Source organism: Leptosomus discolor, chromosome 5 (genome assembly GCF_034619465.1).
Source record: "Leptosomus discolor isolate bLepDis1 chromosome 5, bLepDis1.hap2, whole genome shotgun sequence".
NCBI lineage: Eukaryota > Metazoa > Chordata > Aves > Leptosomiformes > Leptosomidae > Leptosomus > Leptosomus discolor.
Window position 1 is genome coordinate 48,563,823 of NC_141395.1, and position 24,326 is coordinate 48,588,148.

The 24,326-nt window shown below is 36.9% G+C and overlaps 1 protein-coding gene across 1 annotated transcript in view; it reads left to right on the forward strand.

Annotated features, from left to right (window-relative positions):
* Positions 1-24,326, forward strand: part of CRISPLD1 (cysteine rich secretory protein LCCL domain containing 1) — a 42,782-nt gene that overhangs the window by 9,177 nt on the left and 9,279 nt on the right. Inside the window, exons 2-12 of the mRNA XM_009947002.2 lie at positions 12,748-12,866; positions 13,041-13,173; positions 14,730-14,845; positions 15,713-15,813; positions 16,920-17,099; positions 17,192-17,252; positions 17,378-17,444; positions 18,094-18,224; positions 21,411-21,454; positions 21,543-21,615; positions 24,035-24,110. Of these exons, the coding sequence (XP_009945304.1) occupies positions 12,748-12,866; positions 13,041-13,173; positions 14,730-14,845; positions 15,713-15,813; positions 16,920-17,099; positions 17,192-17,252; positions 17,378-17,444; positions 18,094-18,224; positions 21,411-21,454; positions 21,543-21,615; positions 24,035-24,110 (1,101 nt within the window). The remainder of the gene's footprint in view (positions 1-12,747; positions 12,867-13,040; positions 13,174-14,729; positions 14,846-15,712; positions 15,814-16,919; positions 17,100-17,191; positions 17,253-17,377; positions 17,445-18,093; positions 18,225-21,410; positions 21,455-21,542; positions 21,616-24,034; positions 24,111-24,326) is intronic.

The window sequence follows — 24,326 nt, forward strand, 5'->3', positions numbered from 1 at the left end:
ATTTTTAGTCATGTTCTAATAGAAAGCCTTTATGCACTGCTTCTAAAAAGTAGCAAATAAATGTACTGTTTCAGAACACCTTGGAAAGCTGAATATTCCAGCAAGGTTTTTTTAACAAGCTTAGAGTACACACAGAATTAAATGTGATTAGTCATGTCTGCTGGTTCCTATTCCTGGTTTTACTTTTTGAACACAAAAAGCTCAAACACATGAAACTGTAATAGGGAGATACTTCTAAATAAATATTGGTGCAATTTATTCAGTGTTCAGGAACAATATTTTTGGCCTCATACTGCTTTCCTGTTTCCAGGCAAAAGCCACAGTTTTCCTGCTTTTTACTCTGTTCCAAAAGAGTAGCTGAAACCTCAAGGTCTATTCAGGGATCTCTGCCCAGTTTAAAGCTCTACAAACTCCAGTCTACCACATGGTAGCATGTAAGGTCCTTACCATTCCATTTCTAGACAGCTAGTAGTTCTCCAGTGGAAAATGGATGACTAATTTGATAGTGGGAAGTTTAACAATTTTAGCTATCCTCTTTTCTTTGTGCTTAAAGGATATATCAGTACTAGTTAGTATGGTTGGCTTTGTATTTTCAAGGAGAGTTGTCTGGTGTTTCATAACTCCTGAGTTTTTGTGGTCACTGCTCTATACTGTGAAGGACCTCTGGCTATTACGGAGACCACATTTTTTTCAAACTCAGATGACTGAAGGTAAGCATCTCAGTCATTTGCAAATTACTGACTTTTCAGATGTGCTGGTTATCATTAGTTTCCATGGCCTTCCTTCAGCAGCTTTGGTATGGATGAAATGGCCTCAAATAAGCATAACTGAAAGGCTGAGCTGATGAAAGCTGCCAGTGACTGCTCATTGAGAAGAGATCATGTCAAACCAATCTATTCTACTTTCTTTATGACCCAGTAAATAACCAGCGTCGTTTTTCAGAGGGAAGTAGTAGCTATTGTATTTTTGACTTTGGAAGGCTTTTGACACTTTCCACCCCGACATTTTTGCGAGTGAAAATTGACAGACGCTCCCCATTAAACTGGCAGAAGATTGGAGGTGTTGGCACTGTTGGAGCCCATCCCTTTTTCGTTAAGCACTAGGTTATGACTTGTGTGAGCAAAGAATACACTTGAAAACTGCAGAGTACGTTAACATGGGACAGAGGTTATGGTTGTTTTAGAGAACACGATGAAAATTAGAAAAACTTGACAAGTGGAAGTAGTGGCCTGAAATCAACATGGTGAAATTTAACTGCTAGGAAGAAACCAAACAGGTGAAGTACAAGGAATAAAATGTAGGGGGAACACTGTGATAAAAAGATCCAGGAGTTGCAATGATTTAAAAAATATGAGGTGGCAATCTTTGAAAGGACACTTCTTTGTGTGAAACTGGTGAGACCTTGTCTGAAAAGCAATGTCCGCTTTTGATAATTTTTTAAGAATGATCTAGCCATTCTAGAGAGAATAGAGATTAATGGGACTGACTATAAACACAGAATATGTGATTTATGAGAAAGATTGAAGGAATAAAGCAGCTGAATTTGTTTAATCTGGGAAATAAATAAAAGGTTGTTATAGGAAAGAGAGTGATTTCTTTTTTCTTGGCAATAAAGCATCAGCTAGCATTGCAGGGCAGGAAGTTTAGGTTGCATACCAAGGAAATCCGCTTTACTCTTACAATCATAAAACTCCAGAAGAAAATTACAGTAAATATTATTCTGAAACTACTGTTACTAGTGTTCATTTAAAAAATGTGGATAATATGCATATATCTGATTCTGGCTCAGTGGAAGAGGCTAGGTAGACTACAGTCGAGATCTGTCCCTTGAAGTCATTTTCAGCTGAACCTTCCTGTCGTTCTGTGCTGGTGCCATGCAGCTGACTTCTAGTTCTCAACTGTCTTTCTGGCTTATTTGCACATGGCATTTCTCATTCTATGCTTCATCTTTTTTTTCTTTTTTTTTCCTTCTCAGTGTCATTAGTCTTAAAGAATACAGTGGATTGTATTAAGAAGTAAATAAATACCCATACTGTGCTGTGGTATTTACTTTACCACTCTCTCCCTATATTTAGAATGTATACAGCAGTGAGGTTTTTATACTATGCCATGGTAAATGTTTACTTTCAGTGGTGCCCACTGTACTTACTTTTCCATCTTTACTGAGCTTAAATTTTAGATTTTCTTTCTGTATAGACCCATCCCATATGATTTCTTTCTGCCTTCCTACATGTATGAAAATCTCTCCAGTTAAAATGTTATCGCTGTATTTTTTTTAATTTACTGGAAAATATTTTTTGAGCTACTGGGCTTGCCAGTTCTGTTGTAGTACCGGTTGGTCTAACTGGTAAGCTCACTTATGCCTGTCTGCCTTGGGTGAGAATGTGCTCTTTTGATTTAATGCTGACACAACACAAATGGTGGGATTGATCTCACTGAGCTTTTGCTGTCTGTGGTGTAGATGTCGGCATTTAAGCCTGTCTCCTTTATAATTAGTAGAGAAAAATGAGAATTTCCAAAACACAGTTTATCTCAAAGGTGGGTAGCTAAAATTATCTCCTTCTATAGATGCTTATGTGACTATGTAACTGCAAAGGTAATTTGGATAATTAGCTCAGATGTAGGTATCTGCTTTGAGGCTGTTTAAATTCAGGGGAGGTTAATCCCACTCCATGTGATTAGTTTGGCTGTTGATGAATTGTAATTTAAGCTGTGGTATGCTCACTAAAGCATCAGCTCCTTCATAAGCAGAACACTGGTTTCAGGTACTTGAACCCCATGTTGACAGAGGTTAAATACCACAGTTTGTAGTCCAGTCTGTAAAGTTAAACTGATGTTGGTTGTGGTTTATTTAATGTGATACGTTGTAAACCAGAAGCATTCAGAAGATCCGTATTGCACACAACATCCCTACTGCAAAATTTGTAACCTTCTGGGGTAGAAGATTTGACAGCTGGAGTGAGTAACTGCTTCTACCATTCAGTTTAATCTGCTACCTGGGTTTTAGCTTCAGCTAGTCTAGCATATGTGGAACATTCGTGAAACACTGATAGTGCCATATCTGTGTGAATGTCTTTGCACGAGGTTTTAACAGGGTACTGATGAAGGCGGTGCCTGTGTTGGCAAGTGTTGTGGTGCAATAGGAGCAGGTTTGTAGAGCAAAAGAATTGGTGCGGAGGACCTGACATTCATGCTTTCTGCATTTCAGGCGTGTTTAGTTTCAACTAGGTCTAATCTGCGTGGACTGAATACCCATGAACAACTGAAAGGTGTTAGATGTGCTCTTGGAGCACAACTCCTGGCACTTTATCTGGAAAGGATCCAGTTTGTACTCCAAGAGCGCTCTGTGGTACACAGTAAGGAGGATTGGTCAAGCCTTTCGTTTTAAAAGCACATTCCTGATCTGAATTAAAAAACCCCAGTAATCCACTTTGAGTTCCATCATGGTGGTATTGCAACCCAGCCTAAAAGATCGGTATTGTTTCCTGACTGCTGGCTTCATGAAAGGGGATGTTTTAGATAGAACTGTGTGAACTCAAAGAAATGCAGCAGAAATAGCATGAATAATCACAATACTCGGATGGTACACAAGTTGTTTCCCAAAGCTGAAACAGGAAAACACTAGATAAAGCATACAACCCTACTGACACTGCAAGGCCAAAGTATGTAGAGCTAAATGTTTTCTTCTCTTACTGTAAAATAGGTGCTTGCCAGGGCTGGAAGTTTAGCCAATGCTGCTGCTGTATGTAGTGGCTCAGATACAACTTTGAAATAGCAGTTTTACTGTGTGGGTACTGTTTTGGCTAGCAGAAGCATCTGAGCTATAGACCATGCCATCTTGCCAGTAGTAGACTGCTCAGGGTAGATGATGAAATCTAGCTTAGAGCTGCACTAAGCTTTGAACTAAAGGTGTGTGGATGAATTATACCATGTGAGGAACATGCTTCACAGCAATGATACATCAAAAGTTAGTGTAGACCATTATTTCTGTCACACAGGAGGATACAAGAGTAAAAGGGAAGTGGTTATGCCGGTAGCTTTCTATGGAGAAAGAGGCATCCTCTTGGATGGCTACAAAAAAGCTGGTTTTCAGCATCTGGATCTTCTGTTCTGAACATATATATTTCATTAGAAGAAAATATTGGTTGTCATAGAGAGGGGTATTACTTGAGAACTTAGTCATGCTTGCATGACCTAGGGATTTCAGGGGGAGTACATTTGGCAAGATTAAAAGTTTAATCAAGGTAGTGTCTTGATTAAGTATTGAATTAGCACTTAAATGAGTCTGCCTTGCAGGATGTTGAACTTGAATATCAGTAAACTCAGTATTATGTCTGCCTGTTTCATTGGGTTTTGGTCCTCTCTGAATTTAGAAGTTTTTATATCAAAAAGTGAAGCACAATGAGCATCTCTAAAATTATGATCAGCATCACTACCCTACCACTCAGCAATCTGCCAAATATATCAGGTTTTCATTTTATTTAACAAAGCACAGGCAAGCTCTTGTGAATGCCACCTTAAAAAAAAAAAATCATTAGAATAATAAAGTCGTGATTTCTTTCTATAGAGGAAGGTCTGGATTGATGAATCTGTTTACCACTTGGAACTAGACCAGTAGGCAATAAAGGGGGAGGAAGGGACATCATCCTTTGCCTTTGTAAGAACCTAGATGTCTGAAGTCACTTATTGCTGCAATCTTCAGGGTTATGTGTGTACTTAAGACTCCAGCCATCAGCTATCAACATAACTGTACCCAAAACCCTTTTGCTGTTCGCACTATTTAGTGTACCAGGTGTCTAAATTAACTGTGTGGATCAGAAGAAATGTATGCCTGTATGCTCACAGAATGCTCACAGAGTAAATGTAGACTTGTGGTGATATCATCATCTGTAGCGTAATTAAAATTTTTTTTTTCAAATTATGTAGTCCTCCCTAAAGCAGATGTGGACAAAAATCTAAGAAAAACTTCAAAGAGATGAAACATCAGATACAGACTGGAAGACATCAATGTCTTTCTAGTTAAGGCTAGGTCCATAAACTTGTAAAACTGCTACATGACTTGTAAAAGCTATGTACATGACTGGTAAGATAAAGTCAAAGTTGGCAGATTGCAGTTATAAAGAAGTTAATTTGTTAGCTACAAACAGTTATCTGTGAAAGCTGAAATAGAGAGGGCTTAAATGCTTAAGTATAATACAGAAAAGAGGTAAGATAATGGGATCAAGGTATCACAGACTGAAATTTCACATTTCAAAGGGTCATCACTCATTGTTTCCTGTAGCTTTGGTGCACAATTATTTATGTGTGCAGAAGATTAGAAAACACTGAATCAAAGGCCACCATGAAAATTTTACTCTGGGAAAATGTAGTTTGAGGCAGAAAGCTGTATTTGTCATGATAACACTGTATTCAGTGGTATCATGAAGAAACTATGGCGCTGAAGAGATTGTGGAGCACAAAATGGTGCAGCATATACGATTTTCTTAGACTTGGTTATGTATTGATTTCCACCTGTCTTGCTGTCTTATGTCCAAAGCAGAAAAGTGCAACATGCATTTCTCAAGCTGGGTGCAGATGTGAATTTGCTCTATGTGAGAGAGGGGAAAGAGAGGTACATAACTTGGTAGCTACAACGACTTTGACATCATGAGTACTGATGGACAAGAGGGCAAAAAACCTCTTTAGTTTGTTCTCTTCTCTGTAGTAGCACTGTCTTCCCGTTGCCGGGTAGCATCTTTTGGTCTTTGTAATTAGCATCACTTCTGTTGGAAGTAAAAAAAAAAAATGCAAGATTTGGAAAGCAGAAGGATATTTTTAAATTTAGGACACACTAGCAACTCCTTTTACATTTGTTGCTACTCTTAACAGAGTCTTGTGAAACAAAAGGAGTAGCTTCAAGTAGGTTTGGGTTGCTGAGCAGTTGGTGATGTGTTCAGTGGCTGCCTGGCTCAATGTAGAAAGCCAACCCTGATGATGATCCTTCATCCAAAAAGGTAGATGACATATAGGTTTCTGACAATGTGGACAATACTTTTTCTTGATAAACAGGTTGAATTACCTTGCGTGTGGTACCAAATGATTGCCAGTTAACGTGCTTGTCAGACCTGGGAATCGGATGTGTAGTTGTACTTCCATCTTCCTGTGCTCCCATCAGTATTTACCAAAGAAATCTGGTAGTGCTAAGTCACTGAAACCTGGTCATATCAGCGCATGAATGAGGGAACGAGCGGATGAGGAATCAGGTGCCATAGCCCCCCTACATTTCAAAAGACCATGGTCACCCTTTTGATGAAAAGAAACAACTTCCTGTATTTTTAAGGATTCAAACATTGTGTTTAAAGGGTTTATTCATCCTTCATCAAGCAAAAGGATCCTTGCTATAGCAATGCAGAGATTTCTTTTAATCTTTTTCTGTACTAATTGTTTCAAAGGGTTCTTTTTGAAGTGTCCTTAGTTTAAATCTGTAAAATACCAGCTGCTGATGACGAATGTTTTGGAAGAACTCTTTGAATTTAGTTCAATGCATCAGAACTCTGCCAGCTCAGTATATATTTCAGTAGCCAGATTTTAATATTACTAATGACATTGTGGTTAAGGTATGAGAAATGCTTACTTCTGGTAGGATTTAAAAATACCTATGTTGCTCTGACTCTTAATATTCTTCCCTTTCTCTTCTGTCTTTTTTTTTTTTTAATGCCGAGCATATTGGCATTTTAAAGATTCACTAATTAGTTCTATATTTGTTTGAACTTCTTTGTGTAACTTGCTCTGAATGGAGATTTTTATGTGTTTTTGGAAACCTTTCCTTATACGTTTGCTTTCCTGCCTTTATCTTTTTTCTTCCCAGCTTGGAGGAGGAAAGGAACATTAGAACAAAAGCCATTTGAGTTTTATGGAATGAAACGTGAAAACATAGTTATCTTTCTTTGTATATGAAGATGCTTTCATTGTTTGAAGCCAAAAGCTTGCCATCATGTACGTGAAACAAAAGAATGCTATTAGGAGCATAGGAATCACAGAATCACAGAACAGTTTGGCTTGGAAGGGACCTTAAAGACCATCCAGTTCCACCCCTCTGCCATGGGCAGGGACACCTTCCACTACACCAGGTTGCTCCAAGCCCCATCCAGCCTGGCCTTGAATACTGCCAGGGAGAGGGCAGCCACAGCTTCTCTGGGCAATCTGGTCCACCCTCACAGTAAAGAACTTCTTCCTAATAATCTAATCTAATTGACTCTTTTTTTTTCAGTTATTCCAATAAGAAGGTAGGTTTTATATACTTCCACAGATTATTTTTATATTTTTGTTTCATTCAGCCTGCTATGTGAGCAAACACAGGACAAATATGATAAAATGCATTGTATTTAGAGCTAATCTGACTGGATTAGTATGAAAATAATTTAAAATTAATAGTCTTTCAGTCCTTAGAATTAGCATAAACAAATTTTCTTCGTGTAACTTCAATCAGAATAATTAATTTAAGAGGGAAATTTGAATCTTCTGTTTTAACTACTGGAAGAGAAGGACAAAAATCAAGATGGCATCACTAATATAAAGCAGCTTCTTCCTGTTCATGATCCAGTCTCTGAAGCAATGGTTAGGCATGTTGACAAAGCAGTAGAAAACCTTTTTAATTGTTTAAGTTCCAACTACATATAACTGTAGAAATGACCTTTAAAAATATATTTAAGCTAATTTACTCTACATTAGCTGTGATATGGGATTGCAGTCTGTCATATTTTTTACAAGTTTTTCATTTGTTTTCAGAAATTCTGTACCTGTTCATAATGTTATTAATGCCTGTGTAAAATTTTTGCATCACTGGAGTAGTCAGATACAAATTTAAGATAAAGTTTTCCAAAGAATTGCATCAGGAATTAGGGTATCAGTTTTCCCTTTATTACAAGCCATTAGAGTGATCCTGGAGACTGAGAAGCTTCTTAATTTCTACATTGATTTGGAGTTGTGTTGTATTGCTTCTCTCTTAGTGGAGGTTGGGGACCCAAGTAACTGTGACTTCTACCAGGTTTTTTACTGGCTTTAGGAGGTTGTTGGTGTTTTATTCCCTTTTTTCCTTTGAAAGTTCTGGCAATCAAGAAAGTGACTTGGGGATCTCTAAAAATTCTTTGGAACTGGGGCATTGGATGATTTCTTCCAGAAAATTTCATAAATTTGCTGTAACTTAGGAGAGGTTTTATTTTAATTCTGAGTTCTATTACAGGCACTTCAGGAAGCCGTGCATTGATGAGAAAATGAGACAGCTGGATGATGAATACTGCAATTAAAGAGATTGTTTCCTATGTGCAATTTACACTTGACAGATTTTTTACATCTGAATGCATAATGCTTTTTATATTTACTCTCTCACACCTCAAAACAATACTTAAATAATTAAAATGAAGAAGAAATCAAGCTATATCCTGGTAATCTACTTGGTGTATCTCCGTACTATGGACCGCAATTTGGCACTGAGAAGTAGCTTTGAAATAACTGGCCCCATTGGCAACCATAGTCATTGTATATTTGAGCACATTTGAACTCATAGTCTTGATGAAGAAGAAGCAATGTCAAGTTGTACTGTCGGTTGATACTTTTTCATGACCTCATCCAAAAAAACCCTGGATAAAACTAAACGTTGGCTGACAGGACAACAAGCAGCATTTTCTGACAACCAGCTGTGCTAAGTATATGTGCGTGATATCCATGCCATGTAGATTTTATATCTGGCTTTAAAAATAAGGGGTTTGGTGTTAAAGGTTGAAGAACAAAGGAACTAGTCCTTTCTTCTATGGAACAGAGAATTTTCTGAACAGCTGACTGTTCTGAAGTGACTTGTGTGGTACGAGCATTGAGAAAAGCAAGACATGTCCCATCATTTGTTGTAAACCCGAAAAGTATATATACAGGTTTTTTGACATCTGATTCATGTCTCATAACATCTTGAAGTTGGGGTTATCTGTTGATTGGCCTACTGTGTGTTTGGGTTATGCAGTATATCGGGTGAATTAAATCCTTATACAGCAGCAAGTGACACATAAGACTTCTGATCATTTTTCTCATAGAATTTTTATTGACCACTTTTCATCAAAATTGTAATGATTAAACTTAAATCAAAATTAATGAGTGTATGAAATGTATGCTGTGAAATTTTGTAGTGTATTTTTTATAAGAAGTTACCTGTCTCTTAATGTTTGTATTTAATTTCTGATATGAGACAGTTCCCATGAGGTAGTATCATAGACATTTTACAAAGGTACTGAAATATGAATTACTCAAGTTTTAAAAACCGTATTCTTTCTCTAGTGTTGTAAAGAGTAGATTGCTAAAGCTGTTTTTTAGAGAAGAGTTGATAACTGAATAAATGATTCAGAAATATTTATAAAAATTTACCATGGTAATTAAATCAATGTGTCTCATTAGGCTAAATAATGGCTTTCTTAGTCCTTTTTTAAAGATTTCTTATTTCTTTGACACACTAATAAACAACAGTTGTCTAGCCTGTTAGTGCTAGTTAGAGTACTTTTAAATTTTCATTAGAGAAAGGAAAATAAAAAATTTTCAGTTGAAACAATCTTCTGTTTGAGAATAATGTTTATTGCCTTTCAGTGAAAACTTACAAAAATTGAGATTAACTGAGCTGTAACATCCCCATTACTTCATTTCTTCCTGTTCCCCTTTCATATATGTCATAAACTGGTGATGCTGTGGTGTTTCTGTCATTAGACCTGTCATTGATTCACATGGAAGGGCAGTGACTAAGGAAGCCTGACATTATCACTGTCTTAGAGGACTCCAGAGCAGAATCATGAATGAAACTGCTCCAAGGAAAGTGCACTATGATGAGGCTCACTTCACCATAAACAGTAGTAAATAAAAACCCTGGAAAGCACTGATGGCACAGATTTAAACTCTGTAATATAGCAAGTAATAGGTTGATTACATCATGATGAGTCTCAAGCTATGACCTCTTTCCCTTAATTATGCAGATTCCTGCCTGAGAGAACCTTGCACACTTAGGCCCATTCTTGAAGAGTGTAGAGTTGGCTCTCTGGCTCATACACCAACCTGTTCTGGAGTCAGGAATGACTCTGCGATAGGCAAAAATATCCAGACACCCCAAGCTCCTCATTGCTGATACTGTCTCCTGTGCTGTGCTTCCTACAAAGAGCTTTGCTGCATCTCACCTGCTCAGCCATGAAGATTTATTTCTTTGCTGTGGCGAAGGTTGTGGCCTAGAAACTGAGAAGTGTGCTTATCTCTGGCTTGGCAAGCAGGGTGGAGTAAAGACATTTTATACTGTGGATGGAGGCAGAGAAACAGTTAAAGTAGAAGGAATTTTTTTGAAGACGTATCTGATCTCAACAGTACCTTGGAGTGTGGGTGTTCATCTGTCAGGAGGATTAACGATGAGTTTAAGTTTTTTCATCAAAAAGCTATTCTTGCAGAGTTCTGGATGGCTCTGTAGTGCATAGCTATCATCACTCTTTAAAAGAAAATTTTGTTAAAGATAACTACTTCACGAGTTTAAGGAATTGATTCAAGCAGCTACTATTGACTGCCTAGCTCTGATCTTCAAAAAAAATAAATTATTATTTCAATTAAAGTAGATGCATAAAATATTTTGAAACATGAATGGAGAAAAACCCAGCACAACAACAGTATAGTTCCTTTAACCATGACTGCTGCTTTCAGAGTTGAGAATGTGGGGGGATGCTTTACAAGATAATATATTGTGGCATTCTGAGGTTCAGAAGAGCTACAAGAAATTTTAGCAGGCTTTGGAGGTGGGAAATTCTAAAAGTGAGCAGGTGCCCACATTTTGGTCTAGCATAGGTCTAATTTACTCTGTGTTTCAGAATCCAGTTGCTAAAACCATTCTTAGCAGCAATTATACAGGAAATACATTAACTTTATGACTTGTTCATATTTAGAGCTAAGTCTAAGATTTTGAGCGGACTGAATGTTATACAATATACGCAACAAACTGTAGGTGGCTTTTGTTTTAAAACACTACAGTCTCATGATTCCATTCTAGGATGATGAAGTGATTGTACTTCAATTTATATGAAGAAAATATGTAAGTGGAAGAGGAAGAACTGTTTATGATGGTGTGATAAGAAAAGGGAAGAGGGAAAGATTTATACAAACTGTCATATAAAAACTTCTGATTTAAGATTAGAATATTTTCTTATGGAGATTAAGACATTGAAAGCTTATGACTTTGAAATACTGGCCCAGTAGAGTGAATAGAAAACTTTTACTGTTCACTAAAGTCAGTACGCTTTATATCCATATGTGGGTTAAAAGATTCACTCTGACATTGTTACACGATTAGAGTACTTTTGTTGAGATAAATGTTGCATTTTGAGAGTCAAAATGTACCCTGTAAATTTCTTACTTGCTATTAATTCCAGACAAAATGGAATTCAATGCATTAGACGCTTCTGAAGAAGAGAACTAAGAACAGATATTCTAGCATTAAACTGAGTGATATTACATAATCATGGTCTTGCATAGCCAAGGACATACTTGTTTTTAATGAGTAATCTGATTAATAAGGTGAAAACTGCATGTCAAAATGAATAGACAAATTCTAGCACATGGAATTTGTCTGTTACATTTGTGTATTCTTTGGCTGTGTTAAGGGGTTTTTTGCCTTTAAACTGTGCCAAAAATTTGTAGACGTGATCTCCAGTGTCTGCATGGGAATTTGGGTTTGGAAATACTGAATTACTGTTGTTTATATAACACAGTCTCACTCTAAGAAACGTAGTCTGAACTTACGATGAAATAATTGAAATTCTTTCAGGGAATGTGTTTCCTTCCTGGAAATATTTCAGTTTCCTAACTTGAGCATTGGTATCAGAGTCTCAGGTGTCTGAAACTATTTCTACTGTTTAAAAAGTCAAGCAGCGGTATGAGTACCATGCACCCACTTTGGGACCACTTTGGACAAACCCCAGCTTAGCACAGTAAAAACTGTGCATACATAGTATGATACAATTTCTTTCAAGAAGAATATGTTTTCATATGCTTTTGAAAGAAATAAATTTGCATTTACCTTTCAGCTACGAGCCTATTCTTCTATGTCCCTTAAAGAATAAAAAATAAAGATAAACAGTAATTCATAATCTTTTTAACTTGTCCTAAGCATGCCTCTTACTAACATGAATGCCTCCTTTTTTGCCAACCAAGCCTTAAAATCAATGAATGACAACCTTACTCTAGTTTTCATATTTTAGTTTGCACTGTGTATTATTTCAACAAAAGCTGATTATAGAAAAGGGAGAAAAAATTACCTTCAATTCAGATAAACTATTGGTTTAGAGGAAATAAAGCCCTGTGTTGAAAGTGTGTTGGATAATACCCTTTTGGCTAAGAAAAGGGCCTATTACGAACAAGAAATCTCACAAGATAGAAAATGCACTTAATTTAGCTTGGAAAGTTGAACTAAGCCTTTCAGTTTCATATTTGTGACTTATTTGCTGCAGCAGGGCTGCACATGCTTTCTAAAGGGAATGCTGTGAAGGGATTAAAACTTCTTTTTTTTTCTCTTGGTGAAAACATTTTTCTTTCTTTTGTAACATGAACAGGGCATACAATTGTCAAGTCTCGCTTTCTTCTTCAGTTTTCTACCCTTGTAACGGAAGCTTTGAAAATGGACAGCACTTTTTTTCCTTTAGAGTTTGAGTTACACACCCCAAGTATTTCTAAGACGATGTCCCTTTCTTTTCTTTCAAATTTCAGACGTGGGACACAGAACTGGAGAGATCTGCAGAGTCGTGGGCTGAAACCTGTCTATGGGAGCACGGACCTGCAAGCCTCCTTCCATCGATTGGACAGAATTTGGGGGCACACTGGGGAAGGTAGTTAAAAGATACTGTTTGATACTCTATATGGGTTGGGTTGGTTTTTTGTTTGTTTTGTTGTTTTGTTTTGTTTTTTTTTTTAAATTAACAAAATTTGCTTGTTACTTAAAGGAAGAACGATAGAAGCTACAACTTTTGAATGATCTCATAGACTACTACTGGCTTTCTTAGGTACAGACCTCCAACATTTCATGTCCAAGCATGGTATGATGAAGTGAGAGATTTCACATATCCCCATCCACACGAATGCAACCCGTATTGTCCTTACAAATGCTCTGGTCCTGTTTGTACACATTACACACAGGTACGTAGGTGGGATTGTTTTTTGTCAGCTATGGAAAAGTGGTCAAGACCTACAGTTAGGTTGCTGTATGACACACAGAACATATTAACCTTGCGGTATATACCATAGCACTAGGGCACAGAAGGGGCTTGTTGTTTTTAGACTCCACAGTTAGAAGCATTGGGTATCGATGACAACCTAGAGTAAGGTTGTCATACAACTCTTTAGATTTTATCCTCATAAATATCACTTCCTTAACAGGACTAAGGAAAAAGCTCACAAACGCCAGTGTTAAACTGAGTATTACTGCTCAGTGCACTTTGCATAATCTAGTCTCTGTGCTGGTATGCTGGTAGTCCGTCCTTTCTGTGATATGATGAAGAAACAGCACATTTAAAAAAAAAAAAAAAAAAAAAAAAGGTTTTCTTAGGTGAATTCCTCAGATCAAAAACCAGTTTTTAACATGTTACTTTAACTTCAGCAAGATCTTGAAATTGCATAAGAACTAATTTATTTGGTATTTCTGAAATCTATGTATCTAGCCTGAATTTTTCCAGAGGGGAACTAGTCATGTTTTCAGTGAGTGGAAGATACATGATCCTCAGATTATACTGAAATCCACATGTCATTTTCAATATAGTATTAGAAAACTTCAAAGTGATTAATTTTTAAACATTTATTTTCTGTTTACTGGGACAGCTTACAATTGTATCTAATTTTAAGACAGAATTACCTCCATGTTCTTATTTACCATTTCTGTAAAAATACCTATAATTACACTGATGCATTATATGTGAGATCTACAATACATATATATAGTTCTTTGTGGTACTAATTCTTCACAGTACCTATCTCTTTCAACTCCTATATCCTGCTGGAACTACACAGTTGGCTTGTCTTGAGTGAATACAAGTTTAGCACCTGTCACATTTGTCAGTTTGAATGTTCCAGCCTTTGTCATTCAGATTATTTTGAGTTCTGCACTGAAAATTGTTTCAACAGATGAATAAAGGAGCACAGTCACCTTAGATTGCAATGACATGAAAGCATATTCATTTTAAATTCATGACTTGAGTCTTTTCGGTGTATGAGGGTTTTTTTTCGTGAATAGTTTTATCATTTATCATCACTCCTTTCACTGCTGACGAGTATCTGTTCTCTCAGTCTAACCAAGCTAAACCCCTCTAGGTCCTTAGGCTGTGATGAGAGCTCCAGGGCAGAGGAACCTAGCTGCTTCTAACTCATGATTATCTATTAATTGTAGTTCCGAGAATCAAATCAGATCTTTAGGTCGTGTTTTGTAAATAGTTTGCTACACTTTCAAATACATGCTTAGACCATTTATGTAAAATGAGAACCGTATCTTTTGTATCACGATAAAGCATTTCTTTCTGATAAGGATATAACTAAATGGCCTTTTGACAGTTCTAATTAGGTCACTTCAACCCATTTATGACAGAGGGGAATATAATGTCACTTTTGTGATTTGAGTTTTATACATTGAAGTTTGGAGACTGTTTTGATTTTATGTTAATCAGCTTTGGTTTTCACATGTCTTTCTCTTTCCTTTTCCATAGGTTGTTTGGGCTACAAGTAGCAGAATCGGTTGTGCTATTAATTTGTGTCATAACATGAACATCTGGGGGCAGATTTGGCCAAAAGCAGTCTATCTTGTATGCAATTATTCTCCTAAGTAAGTAGGCTGACACCCAAAAATATCTTAAGGGGGCAAGATACTTTATAATAACCTGAAAGGAAATCAGTCTGGATTTTCTGGTTTTTGTACTGTTACAAAGTAGAGCTTTGTTCTCAAGGCAGCTTTTGACTGCACAAATACTCTTGTGATTTTTCTACAGCTTCAGTTTTCTGGCCTGTGTTTTAGCATACAACATCAGAATCTTTGTTGTAGTGTGATATTTGTTTGAAAAATAAATGTCTGAAAAATAAAGTCCCCATTGTGATTTTAAGGAATGTGTAACATGAAGCCCATAGTTAAGAAAAAATTCTGTAGAATGTTCCATTTAGGAGAGTGGAGCCTGCTGTCATGTAATTAAGGAATTCAGTTTTACGGTGCTATGCCAGTCAAAAAAGTTCTTACGGTAGTTTACAGCAGCACATCATTTTTTCTTCATGGACTTTGTAATTACTTCCTGTGCATTTGGTGTAGAATCATGGAACCACGGAATCATTCAGGTTGGAAAAGACCTTTAAGATCATTGATTCCAACCATGGACTGCCAAGTCCACCACTAAACCATGTCCCCAAGTGCCACATCTACATGTCTTTTAAATACCCCTGGGGATGCTGACTCCTGTTCCAGTGCTTGACAACCCTTTCAGTGAAGAAATTTTTCTTAATATCCAACCTAGACCTCCCCTGGCACAACTTGAGGCCATTTCCTTGTCCTATCACTTGTTACTTGGGAATATCAAAACAATGTTATGATATAAGTGTCTGCTGGTTTTCATCATTTATTTGTCCATATATTAAATGCTGCTTAATGTTAATATGTTCATTTATTAAGGCATGTATTGCTAATTTTTTTTTTCTTGGTATAAAGGGGTAACTGGTGGGGTCATGCTCCTTATAAACCTGGCCGCCCTTGTTCTGCATGTCCCCCTAGTTTTGGAGGAGGTTGCAGAGAAAATCTTTGTTACAGAGGTATGTGCTATTTCAACAGTACAGCTATAAATGGGAGGAGAATTGTAACCATTCTTTTGCTTTCTTTCCTCATTATGCTTTAACGTAGTGTAACAAAATATATTATGTGTGTGCCCAAAGACGTGCTAGGGGCCCACTTTACTGTGATGGGTGAGATCACAGACTTATGATACGTGAGGCCAAGCCTCACCAGAGGGAGTGGAATGTACTGAACTCCTGCTGATCTAAGTGCTGATTGAGGGCTTTTAGTACACAAAGATGCAGACTGTCACTGTGTGCTGTTTCTGTGCCTTACTGTAATTATAGTGGAAATCTGTGCACTCATTTGTTTATAGGGAAACGTTGTCTCAGTGACATAGCCATGTGCATTAGTATAAGAAAAATCAAGAACAAGACTAGAAGACATTAGTAATTACCCAAAATGTCAGCTAGGATGATTATTAACTTCTTACAATTTTTGGAATGCTGTTCGTAGTTTATAGCATTGCAACGCAGCATATTATGAAGCTGCTGTTTCTTTGTGTTTTACTCTGTGTACAAGTAATTTAGCAATTTTTGTTAATAACTTTTGATAGTTCATAAGAGCTGCATGAGTGTGCCCGAATACTTTCTTGCTTAAGTAAGAAATGTAGATTCAATGATGAGTATTTCAAAATTATTTTTATTATGTATGAATAGAAGGGACTCATTTTCAGGTGGATGTTTTTATGAAATGAGCTTTTTTAATTACGAATTATCTATGAACTTGGTAAAACTCTTCCAATGTATGATAGAAATATCATCTTTGCTCTGTTGGTTTTCTGATGGCATAAAGATATTGAAACATGACCGTTAAGGGCATTTTCATACCCAAGTTGTGCTGCCTGTGCTAGAAAAAAATCTACCTTTTGTCAGTGTCAGAAACATATTTGAGATGTATTATTAATCTTGAGGTCTTCATCTTATGAAGCAGTGGAAAGCTTTTCCTTGCTTTCCTGCTTGTCTTCATCCACCACTTCATGAGAACAAAGCCATGTTGCCAAAACATGGTAAAGGATTTACATTCCAAAAACACTGTTGTTTTTTTTTTCCTGAGAAATATTTTTTTTTCCCTTTTTCTGAAACAGAAGATTCAGAAAGGCCTTATTCCCCCCATGAACCAGAAGAGGAAACCAATGAGATTGAACGGCAGCGATCCAAAGCCCAGGATGCAACAGCACAAAGCCGGCCAAGAACTCATTCACCTTCAGGCTCCACAGGCTCTGATGACAGTGAGAAAAATGAAGTAATAAGCACACAGCAAATGTGTAAGGAATTTACCTGATTTGCAAGTGGTCAACAAATTTGAATTATATAGTATCAAATTCATTGCAGTGAAATTGCTTTTTGCTTGTTTTAGCTCAGATTGTTTCATGTGAAGTAAGGCTAAGAGATCAGTGCAAAGGAACAACTTGCAATAGGTATGGTAAATTTTACAGTTGTCATTCTGAGATTATTCTAAAAGGCTGTATTTGTATGTGAGCTGGAATATTTTTCCTTTTTGTAATCCCATTATTTAAGATCAAGTTGTATTTTATTTTCTTAGGTATGAGTGTCCTGCTGGCTGTTTGGATAGCAAAGCCAAAGTTATTGGAAGTGTACATTATGAAATGGTAAATATTTTTAAATTAGATTTTGTACCAGTAGAATGTTTACTGAAATGTGTTTTCTGTTGGAATGCTAGTTAAAATCATATTAAGAATGGATTTTGAAGAAATTAATACTCACCAAAAATAAAAGCCAACCCCAAATGTTTAAGATAGCATCAGGCCATCTAAGTTTAGATCTGCTGTTCTGCATGCACTGTTCCAATGTACTTCAGACTTCTTACACATGCATAGAAGTAGGATCTTTGTGTCCACCTCTTTTTGTGTAAACATGTGAAGGTGCGACTTAAGGAGAAATACAGCAATTTGTGTGTACAATCATGTAAATTGTTTCAGTAAAATAGGCCTACTTGTGTATGCTTGATGCTAGCTGAAAATAGATAATTTACTCTGTAGAACTGAAAAACAGTATAGAAAATAACAGCTACTGTGAACAAGTATACTTAGGGTAAATGAGTATAGTTTATCTCTGAGTAAGGCAAAGTGGTCTTTTCTTCATTTGAAATAATACCTACATAGACACATCAAACATAATAGACTACCTACCAAGTTTTTAATGACACGTAATTAAAACCTGTTTTTTTCACAAATAAATTACAATGTAAAATAATGGCTCTGTCTGATGTGGAACTGCTTTTCCTGCTCTGTTTTTCAGCAATCCAGTATTTGTAAAGCTGCCATACATTATGGCATCCTAGACAATGAAGGTGGTTGGGTTGATGTCACTAGGCAAGGAAGGAAAAATTACTTTATCAAGTCTTACAGAAATGGCATTCAGTCAGTTGGGTAAGGTTTTTTATTAAAATGTATGGAAAGTTTTTCAGCTGTTTCTTTTTATTTTATGCAAAATAGATCATAAAATTTTGTTCATACTTTTTACCATAAATAATATGAAAATGCTATAAAAAAGTATGTGGATATAGAGGTATTGTATCCATTCTGAAACTTTAGCCAGTGTTTAATTTTAGACAGAAAAGTGATGCAATAATGATGTGAAAGAAGGTGAAATAATTTACAAAATCACTGGGGCAGTAAGTTACTATTTATAGTTAAGTAATCTCATCATATGGAGTATCTAATTAATTAATTTCTAGTGTATACATATTTACTATAGAAAACTGGTACATTCTGGCACTGAAGTAGATTGTTTTACATGTTTTGGGCAAAGCTGGTAATATTTCCAGGCTTGTATCATGCACACAGCAATCCATGATGGCTAACAAGGCAATAATCTTACAAGTTTGTGTTTGGAAGTGACCTTCTTGTACTGTGCGTGTGAATGATATGAACCAAGTAGAAAATACATTTCCTCCTATGTGTTTAATACTTTCATCACAATTCCACAGTTTAGATATGATATTTTGCACCAATATATTGCACGATTTCTGCACTGGCCAGTGGTGGAATAATATTGCATACTGTGTCAGCTTCATTTGGAGGTGTATGACACAGCTCAGGTGCTTGCCCCTAAGACTGGTATGTGAAAACAGATCCAAATACTTGCTGACATGCTAAAAGAAAAACCAGAAAAACAGTGCAGAAAAGTGGAGAATACTTGGCTGTTGCTATATGTAATTATCCAGTGATAGGACAACATCAATATTAGTATGTTTGAGTCTAAGATAATTAGCATTTGTGATAATTAGCATAACTGTATGAATGTATTCTGCAGAGCTCTACATTGCTGTCCTTATTTCTGTCTATAGTTAGTGTATGTATATGTGTGTAACAGTTAATGTAGGAGCAATACTGAACTGAAAGAAAACAGAATTTTGCTGAGTGATGCATTTGGCTCAGGTGTGAACCCAAGGGTAAGGAGATAGGTAATCCTTAGAGGCTGTGCTCTCTGGCTGTGCGAACAAATGCCACATGCTATGACACCTGTCATAATTGCTCTTTTCAACAGATTTACCAGGTTAGAGAGAAACACTGACCAGGTAGACTAAATTCAGTAGCTCATAGTTTGGGCTACCTGGGTAGCACTTAGGGCACTGGTATCAGTCTGTTTCTTTGGGTCGTCTGATGGTCTGGCTGTGGTTTAAGTTACCACACCTAAAAATGAAGACACAGACAAATAGATCTTTTTAAAAAATGTTTTGAGACAAAGAGAGGAGTAATTCTTTATTATATCAATGCTAACATGTTAGGAGCCAGCTTTCTTACAAATGTAGGAGTAGTTAAACTGTAGAAAATCTTCAAACTAGAAGGAATTAATTTCCCATCACTTGAAAAGTCTATGTTTCGATGCCATATGAGACAAAACTGTTCAAGTGTCGGATCTACAGAGTGTGTTTAGCACCTGTCCTCTGAGAATCAGAGCTCAGAATGAGGTGTTAACACTATGGGCATAGATAGTTGTATCATTGCTGAACAGTAATGGCTGTTCTGGTTTTGTGGTTAAGATGTAAAAAAACCCACAACTGGTTGCCTTGTAGATAAAAAGATTGTTAAAGGACCAAATCTATACCTTCCTATTTACAAGTGTATTTCAGAAAACTCCTGCTGCTGTATATGTACACACAGATGGCATAATCCTTCGTAATGTCCTATGTTACTTAGGACATCACCTTTTAGAGTGAATTTACAACATACTGTGGTCAGGCATCAGCTTCATAAGTCATTCTATAAATCAAAGTCTTTGGGATAAATAAAGATGATTTACCAAAGTTTCAACCTTCAAAAGGCCCATCAGTAAGGCAGGGGATACCCTGCAGCTGCCTGACTCTCACCAGTGTCTTGCAGATGGAGCCTTGCATAAACTACATACCTATTCAATGAACAGATGAAATGAAATGGGTCTTGCCTCTAGTGCATATCGCAAAACAGAAAGATAGAAAAGGGAGCGTCAGTGTAACATACAGCAAACTTCCTAAGCTTCAGCTTCCCTGATTATAAATCAGGATTGCTAATACAGATGGTTTTTCAACTGTTGCATTTTCATAGTATAGGGTACTGTTTTGAACAGTGTCTCGACCAGCTAATCAACAATAGAACACAATGAACTATATCAGTGTTTGACAATGGTAGGGCAACAGAAGTATGAGCTAACTAAGTGAAAGCAAATGGGAATCCAATAGATGAGCAAATGTGAGATTGGTGGGCCATACAACTAAATAAACCAATGCAAGCGGTTTCTGAATACAGATTGCAGTGCTGTGGAGCACACAGGAATGATTTGCTCCAAGGGTGAATAGGGAATCATTTCCTTGTTTTTTTCTTTAAATAATAAATAACTTTATGGGTGCCAAAAGCATCATCAGCTTCTTTGTTACAGATGAAAAAATATTAGAAGCAAAGGCATATCCAATGAGTTAAGAGAAGTAGAAGAGAAGAAAAGTGGAACATAGAGAGGAGTAAAACAGAAGCATTCATCAATTGTAATGCAACAACACAATGTGTATACCTAGCTGACTTTATATAACAAGAGAAAATGGATACATTTGGGTACCATATAAGTGCTGAGAAAAACAGACTGTTGCAATGTATACTGGGTTGTTAGTGATACTGGTGATAATTTCACATAGACACAAGATCCAAAAATAAAATTTAATGACATTTTTCAAAAAAAATGCCAGGAGAAACTCTCTTCGGTGTTGGAGCTGTTCGTAGGAATGAACCTTTAGGAGGAAGTGAATGATCTCTTCTGGTAGATGGATGCTTCTGAGCAACCACAGATTTTGGCTGCTATGTTTTGAGGGACAGAGATTGCGTAATTTGTTCCTAGCTCACTTACTTTCTTAGCAAATTAATTTACTGAAAAAGCTTAACATGCATTCCTGGTTTTCAGACAGATTAACTGGGAGTACAAAGTAAATGTGTCATTGTAATGAATAGATGCGTAACGGGGGAGAGGGAGTGCCATGACTGGGGACAATGTATTTTATTTCTAGATTCTCTAGTAAAAATTCTTCTAGCTAAAAGAAATCACTGAGATATGTTATTCATTGACTATTTCTCTTATATCTTTTTCAGAAAATACCAGTCTGCTAATTCCTTCACTGTCTCTAAAGTAACAGGTTAGCATTTATTTCTTATAAACTCAGTAGTACTTATGTGTTTTTCTAAATAGCAGACATTTATTTGTTTCTGTTGTACTTTCTTCAGTTCAGGCTATCACCTGTGAAACTACAGTGGAACAACTGTGCCCATTTCAGAAACCAGCTTCACACTGTCCAAGGTAAAATTCTCTGAGTTTGATTAATTTTAAATGCTGCCATATTTTCTGTCAGTTACTAATTGTCAGTAGTTCTGATTGATAAGGGTGACAACAGTAGCTGTAAAAGTGAAGCCAGAAACGTTTTACTGGTATTTTAGTCTTTAGTCTAAGTAGAAGGCCAGATATGATCTACAGGCTTTTTCATTAGGGGAATCTCACTTTCTGTTGCCCATAAAGATGTTTCTTTGGTCCCTTGGCAAATCTTAGTGAAATTATCATTGTTTAGAGTAAAGACTGCAAAGAATAACGTGGTTTTATTTTACGTTGTCCATTATTATCAGGGAGTGTTGTGATAGGACAAGGGGTAACGATTTCAAACTGAAAGAGGTGAGATTTAGATTAGCTCTTAGGAAGAAGCTCTTTACTGTGAGGGTGGTGAGGCACTGGCACAGGTTGCCCAGAGAAGCTGTGGCTGCCCCCTCCCTGGCAGTGTTCAAGGCCAGGCTGGATGGGGCTTGGAGCAACGTGGTCTAGTAGAAGGTGTCCCTGCCCATGGCAGGGGGCTTGGAACTAGATGGTCTTTAAGGTCCATTCCAACCCAAACTGTTCTGTGATCTATACACCTTGGGCAAAGTACACTTTATTTCAGTTTATTTGCCTGTAAAACAGATAAAATAAAAGGATATGATATAGATATTTAGCACAGACGTTATCAACTTTTTTGGGAGTTTTGGAGCATAGAGTGAGCAAATAAGTTTGCAAAAAAAATTGAAATATATATGGTTAAGGTAAGGTGTGGTCTGCAGGTCAGTCAACAGCCTTAAATATAGTGCCATTTCTTTGACATCTACGTTGATAACTCTTTGAAAGGAGCCTGTGCCACAATGTTTTGGGGAAGGAAATCAGTAACACTTAACCATAGATGAGTCAAAGGTAAATATAGTGTAGCTTGACTTACTGCAAGCTGAGCTGGAGATATCCACAGGATTATTTTCACAGCAATCCTACAGCAAATACAAGATGCAAGTACAAAGCCAGAACTGCTAGGAAAGCATCCCTTCATGTAGCACTTGAGTACATGGACTTGTTTAGTGTTTGGCTATGACTTGTGGCATTCTAGCTGAAAGATGTAGAGAAGCTAAGTGGAGTGGAATGCAGGAATGGATGGGTACAATCTCATACTTCTGTCTTTTATTTCTTCATTATTAAAAACTAAAACTAGCTTAATTAAGAAAAAAATAGGATCTGTCTGTAAAAATTTAAAACTAAGGTTAAAAATGAATGATTAATTCTGATGCATCAACTTAAGGAACTTCACAACAGCAGTAATTCATTCAAGATTCTGTGTATGCTCTTAATTCTGAAAATGTAGCTCAGGAGCTACAAGGCATAATCATCTGTGGCATTGGTTACACAACCTCATTTTTCCCTTCTCACGCCCTAATCATAAATCAGCAGGTGTTCGAAAGGCCTCTTTGACATCTTCCTTCTTTCAGACAAAAATCTCTTTCCTAGCTGCATCAGCCTGTTTGGATTACCCATCTGGTATGACTGTAGCATGCCCAAGTAGTGTGACATGGCCGAATATCGATTGGATGGTGGATAGCATCCTGGAGAAGAACGCTTGCCCAGGACTGCCCCATGTAGGGTGGCTCCGAAGCCATTAGGGCATGACCCCTTTTTTAAATGAAACAGCTCAAAGTAGACCTAGAGCTGACTGACAGTTCTTCCTTGTGGCATATCACACTTACCAAATAAGATGCTTGACACCTTCTGTACTGCTGTTAGCTTCCCACATGGTTTTCCTGTGCGTCTTGGAGCTATAGCGGGCATGAATCACAGAGTTTTTCTCAAAGGTTAACAAAATGCAGTTGAATAAAGACAGTCTTTGTTTCAGTAGCTTTCTGATCTAGAATCAGCTAGGAATCTCATTACTTTCCAGAGTTTTTCATTTTAGCCACAGATGCCAAATGCTCACCCTCATTATAAGTTGCTAAATTGGCTTGAATGACCAGGTTGTCAGCATCATAGCAGGTCCTCATTCAGATCTGCCTCTCTTGAGAAAGCATCCAGCTGTACAGTTTGTATAGGATGCTGTGGAAACAAATAATAATGTAAGAGTGAACAGTCTCCTCACTGGCTTTTCTACTGGCCTCACGTGTGTTGAACAAGAACACCGTCTACTTATCCAAAGGGAAGAAGACCAGACCTGCTGAAGTATGTTTTTAAGCACTTTATTATGACCCACATTTTATATCAGCGATGCTTTTGCCCGGATTGTCAAAGCCTCAAACACTGGCAGCCTTTTAGTATCAGTATGGACTCATGTATATGGATCATCAAATTGATTTATACTCAGTAATGCTGATGTTGAATATGATACAATAATACTCTGATATCATTCTTCCTAACTGTGTGTGGTTTATTTTTGATATTGCAGGGTGTATTGTCCTCGCAACTGTATGCAGGCAAATCCACACTATGCTCGTGTAATTGGAACACGAATTTATTCTGATGTAAGTATGTGATTTACATTGCATTATATAATGTAATATAAAAGCTATAATGTAAGGATAATAGGATATAATATAGATATCCAGTTTTCTTCCATATGCTGATTTTTTACACGGTGTTTTCAAAAGTTCTTTTTCAGAGGCTCCCATTTAAGTTGGTAGTACTCAGCTGCTGAAGATAGTTATTTGAAAGGTATTTGAAAACTCAGTGTAGACTTC